Genomic DNA, 9,506 nt, shown 5'->3' with positions numbered 1-9,506 from the left:
CTCAACAGAACTGAACAGATGTGATCAGTTTGTAGCTGGGAACAGATTATTTAATTACTGATACGTGGGAAGAATTATCCGTTTAGCTACTGATTGGCCACACTAAAAGCTAATAACTGTGTCCCAAATACATATTCTAAACTCATCCTAACTCTGTGAAAGTGTTTTTTGAATGCAGTGTGTCTATGTCCCACAATGCAATACAGCCACGTAACAGATCAGGTTGGGGCAAGAAGCCTTGCTGCCAATTTGTCCCAGTGGCCCGCCTCAGCATTGCATTTACCTCATAGACCATTATAAAAGTGGTGTCTGGTAAACTGTGGAAAGGATGCCGTTATTGGCATACAAGGTCAATTATTACACCATGTTAAGAATTAAAAAAAATCAAACAATGAAAACGTAATATTTGTAATACCTTACCAGAGCCTAGAAAACTTTTTTTTTTGTGTGTGTGTGTGTGTGTGATGTCCTCTGAATGTAAAGTTTATGATTGAATCACAGACTGTATATGAAGATGGATGACATGACAGCTCCCCCAAAAGTGAAGCCAAAATGTCCCCCCTGGTGGCTGGCTGCAGTATAGGTCATCACCAATTCACACCAATTTCCCCCCCATCATATAGAGGGACCATGCGTCAAAATGTAGTTTAATTACATATTTGAGTTGTTGTTATGCTTAAGTGGTGCATATCCTTAAACAAATGTGATGAATGACATTATTACAAGCTAACTGGCACGGAGTAAACCTGGGGCAGGGTCTGGAACTCTGAGCCCAATGGGTGGGGGGGGGGGGGGGGGGGGTCCACTGTGGTCCACTGTGGTCCACTGTGTCACTGTGGTCCACTGTGTCAGTAACCTCCCCTTCAAAGAAATCTACATATTAGACCTTTTCACTTTCATTTCTAATGTTACTGCATTGATGTACATATACATCCCTCTTTCTAGCCTTGTTGTTGGCTAAATGTCGAGACATTATTGACTAACTGTCCAGTGGAACACCTGATATAGTTGAGAGATCGTGTCGCAAGTCTCTGATGATACTTCCTCTAGACAGCCTTCGGATGTGCTTTGTCTGTTCGTGTTTATGCTATAATCTTCAGGTTTGATCATTTGACGCTAAAGCTCACTGCAAACGCTGGGTGTAGAATTAGCATAGATTTGTTTTCTTCTTTGGTATCAGCTGTAAGCAGCAAGTCTCTGAGGTCTGTCAGAGAGCCCGCAAACATCATCAACAGCTGCAATCTCTCGCTGAAGGTCAGCCGTTCGCGTGTCTCATCTTTTGATTGAAACGGCGCACAAGAGGGGAGTCTTCATTTGGCTTCATCCAGGGCTGCACCTTAAGTTGATGGGAGACTGAACAGATGTCTTCGAGGAACGTGAAAGACAACGGTAACACAAAGGCTAAATGTCTTTGAAACGAACTGCTAATTCAGAGGAGGAGGAGGAGGAGGAGGAGGAGCGGGGATAACTGCTCCAACTGCTTGGTGTCTTTGAAAGGAGAATGGATCTCCTCCCCGGTGGGGTGGGGAGAGGAGGTGTGAGGAGGGGGACAGGAAAATTCAGGGGGAGGAGTGTCTGTGCCCGTGGAGTGAGGAAGAGGAGGAGGAGGAGGAGGAAGAGGAGGAGCAGGAAGGCTGGAACTGTGTGGGACTGGTCTTTCCCTGAGTCTGACAGTTGCCGTGTCTCCCGCGGTGTCCCGTCATCGCCGCTATGGCCGACTGCCGAGCAAACAGGACACCTGGGGAGCAAACATAACAAGTCAGCTTCAACTCCACACTGCCCTGGCATCAGCTCTTAAAGGACCATGCCAGTGTTTTTATGTATTTTTGCCTGTTTACTACAAATGATAATCTACATCTGCTGCATAATGTTTCACACACATATAACAGCGACCCAACTAACGAGTTCTTTTGAAATCGCAACTCCAAATGATGAAGTTACACATGCGACTATGGCATTCTGGATGACCTCCAGAGACTGTATGTGATACTTGTATTTCCACCATCTGTGGGTTAGGAAGAATGAAATGGATTCAGAGTGAACATGACTTTGCCTTGCAGAATCCAGAATTACTGGATTTTCTGTGGATAATGAACTGACTGGGACCAGAATCAGTTGACAGTATGCTAAAGTGACTGTACATAGAATTTACAAACTCAAGCAAGTGGCTTTAGTGTTTGCTCTTTAAAGTGAAAATGTAAAATGTCCTACTTTTTTCCCCAGTGGTAATATAAAACTGCCTACCCCAGCTTTAACATGATTACGTTGCCTTTGTATAAGTTAAAGCTACAGTAGGCAATATCATTGAATTATAATTTGGTTGAAATGATGAATTTTGACCATTGCATGCCACTAACAATATCTAATTTAAGGGCTTCTTAAAAAAGATTTGTGTCTGTGAGCACCCGCCCCCTTTGTATTTAGTCTTTTAAAAAATTGGACCAGGTCTGAATCAAACAACCAATCAAGGTTAGCTAGTACGTAACTGGCCAATCACATTGACTCCTTGCAAACAAGGGCTTCTACAGAAGGTCCCACCTTCTGGATTGGAGTGTGAATCAGAACGGCTGGAAGAGAGGAATCAAAACACAGAACTCCCCTGATTACCCTGACTGGTTGTTTGATTAAGACCTGGTCCAGTTTTTTAAAAGACCAAATACAAAGGGGGGCGGGTGCTCACAGACAAACTTCCTTAAAGAAGCCCTTCAATTAAATATTGTTGGTGACATGTGATGGTCAAAATGTGTTATTTCAACCAAAATCATAATTCAATAATATAGCTTCAACAATCAACTACCAACACCTTTAAGACATTGCAGACATGCAGTATCATATAGATAAGTCAACAGTCTTCAGCAGTAACAGACTATACACTAGACAGTAATATCAGACAGATTAAAGTGAGTGTCAGCTTGTGGCAGGTTGAGCTGGATCAATTCTCAACTCTCTGGCTTTTTAACACTCGCTCTCAGAGAGAGAGAAAGCTCAGATATGATGTGACGGCCACCAGGCTTATACCCTGACATGAATGGCCTATGTTAAAGCGGAGAGGCAGTAATTACCTCAAGACACAAGCTACCTCCGTTTACACACACAACACACACACACACACACACACACACACACACACACACACACACACACACTAGGCAGGCACATAAGACAATAAGCCCCATCGACCTCAAATCCACAGGCCCAATTTTGAGATATTTAACTTTTTTAACTCTATTGGACTGCCACTTCATTACGATGGATTTTATAGCAAAGACATCAAATTGCGTAGAGGACTAAGCACCAGGGTGCTGCTATAACTTATTGAATTTCCTGCCTGCAATTACATCAGCAAACGGCCCCTCTATTTACCTGTGTAGACAACTCCATTTATTTCTATTGACATGTTGATGCTGCTAATGCCGTTGGTAGACAGGTTCAATGCGGTCTCTTGTCTATCATCTGTCAGGAGAGGAGGCAGAGAACGAGAGAGAGAAAAACTCAATATGAGCATTTAGAAAGGGAACAGAAGAAGCAAGAGGAGCGCCCTGGTGGAGTATTGGTGATAATTCAGAGAGTGACAGGATAAGGAGAGCTTTATTAAAGAGTTCTGGGGAGAGAAGAACTGTCAAAAGATGTTACAGCCATTTGTACATGTCAGTTACGGATGAATTCTTCAACAGCGCAAAGTTGAAAAACCTGACTGCATAAACGTGAATAAACAAAAGTGTCTTAAGGAAAAACGGACCAACACCTACACTCACACGAAGTGATCTCAGAGAGCTGCTGTGATATCAAACCATCTGTAAACACAAATTTATCCATCTAAGTGCGTCTAGGTGGAGACAAATGATAGTGTTTGGATGTAATCTTTAAATGACAGTGTTTATATGTGAGGGCCAGAGCCAGACGACCAGCGTGGGAATTAACCGGGGAGAAATTCTCACTCATTTTTCCATCACGTATCAAGTGCAAAGCCTGCTATTATGACTAATATGAGAGGGGCGGCGATGCAGACAGGAATGATATCACACTTGAGCAGATAGGCCCCTTATTCTTCCTTTAGCCTCTATCATTAAGTCACATGTGACTTATGAGCTTGTCATGAGCCGTGCTTGGCTGCAGCCAAAGCCCAGCCAGACGGGGCATTTTTACTCATGACAAGCTGGATTCTATCTGTGGTCAAGAGGAACTATTTCTTCATAACACCTATGGAGCATGAGCGTCAAATTACACATGTGATATGATGAACTATGTGCACATTAGTGGTTCAGGTGTTTCACAGCTGGATCTCAGGCAGCCTCTCTGGCAGGGCCATTAGCTAGTTTCTGACACGCCGCCCACTGCGGTAGACACACCAGTCATTTGTCATTTGTCATTCGGCTGTCATTTGTCAGCCGACAAACTCAACATTACAGTAACCCCATTTTTAAAGTATACATCATAATCAGAGATATATTTCATCTTAGACGTCACTGCGTTATATTAGACGCACATCTAAATGTAATCTTTTAAAGAACTTTCACTGATGAGATAAGACAGACATTATTCTAGATTTGATCAAATCCCATGAGAAGACCAAAACCAACAGTGTGTTGGCCCATCTCTCGCCCTACCCCTCTGTAGGAACCAAGCCCCATTGGTTCCTACTGAAGATGCAAATCTTTAAAAGCAGTTTCATTTTTAAAAAGGCTGGTCACTGTGGTTTTTAGCAAAGGCTACTCAAACAGGAGGAAACACTCACTATATAGAAACTATATTAGGGGGTTTTAACAACCAAAGAAGAAGTTTACACACAAATTGCACATAGTGGGCTTTAAAATTAAGAAATTTCATTTCACATTTTTTACAGAGGGCTACACCCCTTGATGCTACAATCATCATATTGCAAATGATAAAGGCCCAGAGAAAACAGTCAGATCAGTATACTCACACCTCCTGGGTGTCTCACCTCTGTTGTTGAGTTTGATGTTGAGGGGCAGCTGGGTGGCCATTGCCAGCAGGTTCTGCTGCAGGGCGTGCTGCATGATCCTCTGCTGCTCCTCTGCCATCATCATCATTTTCTTCTCCGGCGGCTCGCCACTCTCCAGCTTCTCTCTGAGCTGCTCCAGGGCTGCCGCCTGGACGGCCGCCGCCGCCTGGGCGGCCATGGCTGCTGCGCGGTGGCCGCTGGGTGACACAGGGAGGGCCATCCGGGTGGGCAGGCAGCTGGCCATCATGGGCTCCTCTGGAGAGACAGAGACCATTAAGAAGGTGATATCAACGCAAATCTGCACGCTTAGACATGTCTACAGTCATGTAAATAGGTAAAAAATGTGAAATGCATTATGAAAGAAACATTCACAGGAAATATTCTAGTTCCTGAATCAAGTTACACATTCCTACAATTTTGCTTTCTAGTAAGGTGGTTTTTAAAGGCTAACAAAGTTACTTTTGAAATAAAGTTGCTGGCTTTTTATAGAATTCAATATTAGTATTGGAATAAAAAAAATTATCATATGAGGCTGACAATTCTTATCTGATTTTGAATGAAATACCAATCCATAAGTGATTATGGATATGATTTAGATCAAACCCTCTGCCACTGTTTCATGTCATTTTACACACAATGTTGAGATACAGTAAATTATCTGGAAAATCAATTCAGAAACTATTTATGCATAAAATAACCAGACAGGAATGTCTTTTATGCCAATAAAATCAAAGTATTTGTCAATGAGCATTGGTGTAAAAATCATACAAAAATCCAAAACAGTCCTGTTCATTGATTTTCACCATTGCCTAAAATGGCCCTGTACACCCAGACATATTCATACTGTACTGTAATAATTGTCCCATATATTATCATATCACCCAAACCTATACACTAACATTATAGTTAGTTAAGTAGCTCCAGCGTGAACAGTGTCATTTGAATCAGATCATAGATCCAGCCAACATGCCAATAATGTGGCCTCATATCTACTGGTTACCTTTAGGGGCAAATAGGGTTCAGCATAGGCTGGCATGTAGAATTCTATAATACTTTCTTTTGGTATTGCAGTTGTAGTCCACCTTGGGCCCTACAGAAACCAACAAAGGCACACATGGGGCTGTTGATGCTATAACCCATCACTAAATAATGCTGGTGCCCACCTGATGCTGGCATTTTAAATGATTCAGTTTGTTAACTGAAATAATGCATCTTATTTAATAATTTAACAACAATAAAAACAACTTTGCCTGTGCGTTAGCCATGGCTGACGTCTCCATGTCACGCTATACGGATTTTTCCTTGAGGACCTGTAATCAAAGAGCTCCCATGCTCTTTTTATGGCGCATTTAGTGCATCTTGGAAATTGGCGGCGCTGATATGAGGAAGTCCTGCAAGATGTTTCCTCTTTGGGGGGAATGACCATACTGCCCACAAGTTGCATGAGTATGAGAAAATGGGGAAACTATTGTGAAATCCAATTTCTGAACACATTGACTTCTTCTTAAGCGGCCGCATAATCATGCAACAATTTCTGAAAAGATGCTGTTGATCTGTGTAATGTGTCATGTGCAATCTTTTCTTTGACAAAGTACTTATACTGAGGAAATGAATCATCCTTCAGAGTGACAGAGAGAAAGAATTTGTTTATATAGGACCTGGCCTGCTGATTGCATCATGACCAAAAATGAACATCTCTTATTATTCTCCTCCACCCAACTATGTTTCATCAGACCAGCTCCCTCTACTAGTATCTGGCCATGCTTGTCAAATTCTAAAATAAAAAAAGGCAAGTAATGGCATGGTAAAATCATTAAAATGCATATTTATGCAGCATTATGCTACTACTTTGCAGTTTTTTTAATCACTGTTAATATACTGTATAGTGAAACCTAACACTTCCTGCAGATGTTTCACATTAAAAGCCTAGCACTAAAGGAGGTATTATACCAAACTGAACCTCTTAAAGGCTTTATAATGTGAAACATCTGTGCAGGAAGTGTTTCATAGACAGTATCTTAACAGTGGCTTGAATCTCTCAAGTTTTTTTTTTTTTTTATGAAATCGGGTAGGTGAGGTGAAGTGGACGTTACACGAGGAAGTGTTAAGCTGCATCAATAAGCAAATTACAACCAGAGTGGATCAGAAAACGGGGAGGCTTCTTACTAAAACATGTAATATTACCTTTCTTGATCACAGGCACCTGGGAGATATGGCCACTGTTGTGAGTGGGCATAGATAGGTGGGACATCTGTATCTTTGGCGAGGACAGGAGGGCGGGGGTGCCCACGGGGGAGTAGTTGAAGATGGCGGAGCCATAGCTCTGGCGGCGGCCTTCCCGCCGGTTGCTGTCGATAGCTGCCTGAAGCTCACCGGGGGAGCTCAGTCCCCGCTTTTCACATTCGTACGGGTAGAGGTACTTCATATACCTGCAGAGAATAAGAAGAATGCAACTTAATCTACACAACACATTTCATACAGAGGGTAAATTCAAAGTGGTAAATTCACTGACAAAGCAGAGGGATGTGGCGTCAATGCAGATCATTGACATTAGGTCTGGCAATTCGAGTCATTTAGTGCTGCTAAACTGAGTCCAGATCCAGATCTCACCCTATCGTCATCCAAGTGATAGTTTCGCAGATGAACCTCGTAACCCATGCACCCTGAAAAACGGCTCTTGGAAAGGAGTCACGAGAAAGAGAGCAATGATTATCCATCCACCACTATCACTCTGCTTTTTGTCACTGTATCACTTTGTCACCGGTCGTCAAACAATCGACAATCAATCCAATTTTTTGCAGGGTGGGTGTGGGATTGAAAAAAACCCAAACAGTTTTCACAATGTGTGAAACACTGAAATGGTTTAATTTCCAGCTTAATTGTTTTGGTTTCAAGCATTGAACATCCGTTACAGATGATAATAAATAGTTCCTCTGTCCACATCATCGTCACCACCCGAAATCGCAAATTGGGATTCACATGCACTTAAGTAACCAGGTTATAGTCAGCTTTCCCCAGTAGGCCGATTTCTTAAACGCTGTGTAAATGAATGAAACCGAAACTACCAAAGGGAAGACCAGACTTAATAATAACTTAACTTAAATTAACTATTAATTAACTAAAATTAACTTAATAAAATAAGGTTGATTACTGACTGCTGCATGTATACACTGGATCTATAATAACCAGCTCACTACAGTACATGTTATCCTGTTTCTTTGATTACCCACGTACCTGGTTTCTCTGAGTCACCTTGTTACGTTTAAACGCACTAACTGTTTAGTTTATAAAATCGTATGATTTGCTTAACTGCCAAATATGACCAATGAATAAACCTATAAACACACATGTTGGGACATTTTCATTCAGAAGAGGTGTCTCTTTAGCCCAGATGATAACGTTTTGTCCCTGTACTGAACATCCACTAAATGTCAAAGTCTAAATGTTGATGCTGTTACAAATCCCTATCTGTCTTCTTGGCCAGACGTCTGATAGTGAGTCTGTCAAGAACACCCTTAACTTTCAAATGTAGTCTTGAAAAGATATTTAAATTTGGACCCGGTTCTGAACAATCATGGATCAAGAGGTGGTCTTGGCTGACGTCGAGAGGTTGATGTTGTCTTGGATATAGAAACTATATAAAGACATGCATGTGTTTGTGTGGACGGACAACAAATGTCAAATGGACATAATCTGCAGGGCCATGAGTGTTTTCTGTCAACCTAGTAACTACTAGTAAGAAAACTACAGGCAGGCAATAGTAATTAACCGTAATGGAAATGCTTATTGTGGCTTTGTAGCTGTTTGCTGTGCATCATTTCCATGCACTCTCTGCTCATTACACATGGAGGACTGGCTCTCAGTACTTCTTAAAACTTGAATTCACCCTAAAACCAAACTCCATCTGTCTTTAGCAGCATCATATGAATACATTTGAGATGTCATATATTGCTTTGTGTCTCATGAAAATATGGTTCTGTGCATTATTGCGTTAAGATCAATTACAAATCATCAAGACAAAGTCTAAAAGTTGTTGTTTACTTTTTTTCTTCTTGAAATATCATCGAAATCGCAATATGGCGAGCTGCACTTTTTTGATAAAGTCCTACGAATCATATTCTCCAGATGTAAGGGAACATGCTTGTTTGGCACAGACCCCAGCATAAATCACATAATTTTCTTCTTTTTTTTTTTCAGTGAAAATAAAATGCAAAACCATTTCCCCTAAAATCATGAATCACAATATCTAAGTGAAGCCAAAACGTCTCGATCGCCCCCTGGTGGCTGGCTGCAGTATATGTCATTAGCCCCGCCCCCTCCATGTTCGTAGATGGGACATGGGCCAAACTAAAAAATCAAAGTGTTGCTCAAGTGTTTGTTTTTCTTCCTGGCGTGATGAGGCAGCTGATTGACAGCTGAGATTGACTGTGGTGTGCTCGCGATTGGGTCGGGCGGGTGTATGGGTGGGACCTCGATACCACGGCTCCAGTTTGGCTTCATTTTTTGTACAGTGGGAGGAAGTGGAGATGCGTCGTCCATCTTT

The 9,506-nt window shown here is 41.8% G+C and overlaps 1 protein-coding gene across 1 annotated transcript in view; it reads right to left on the bottom strand.

Moving 5' to 3' along the window:
- Positions 1–1,559: 1,559 nt before the first annotated feature.
- The window catches only part of arid3c (AT rich interactive domain 3C (BRIGHT-like)), a 72,631-nt gene continuing 64,684 nt past the window's right edge, over positions 1,560–9,506 (bottom strand). The window contains exons 6-9 of the mRNA XM_070904771.1: positions 7,148–7,392; positions 4,943–5,218; positions 3,364–3,453; positions 1,560–1,738 (exon numbers count right to left, since the gene is read on the bottom strand). Coding sequence (XP_070760872.1) covers positions 1,560–1,738; positions 3,364–3,453; positions 4,943–5,218; positions 7,148–7,392 — 790 coding nt within the window. The remainder of the gene's footprint in view (positions 1,739–3,363; positions 3,454–4,942; positions 5,219–7,147; positions 7,393–9,506) is intronic.

Source organism: Enoplosus armatus, chromosome 4, assembly GCF_043641665.1.
Source record: "Enoplosus armatus isolate fEnoArm2 chromosome 4, fEnoArm2.hap1, whole genome shotgun sequence".
Classification (NCBI taxonomy): Eukaryota; Metazoa; Chordata; class Actinopteri; order Centrarchiformes; family Enoplosidae; genus Enoplosus; species Enoplosus armatus.
The sequence above is the reverse complement of the archived record's forward strand: the minus strand, read 5'-3'. Positions and strand labels throughout refer to the sequence as shown.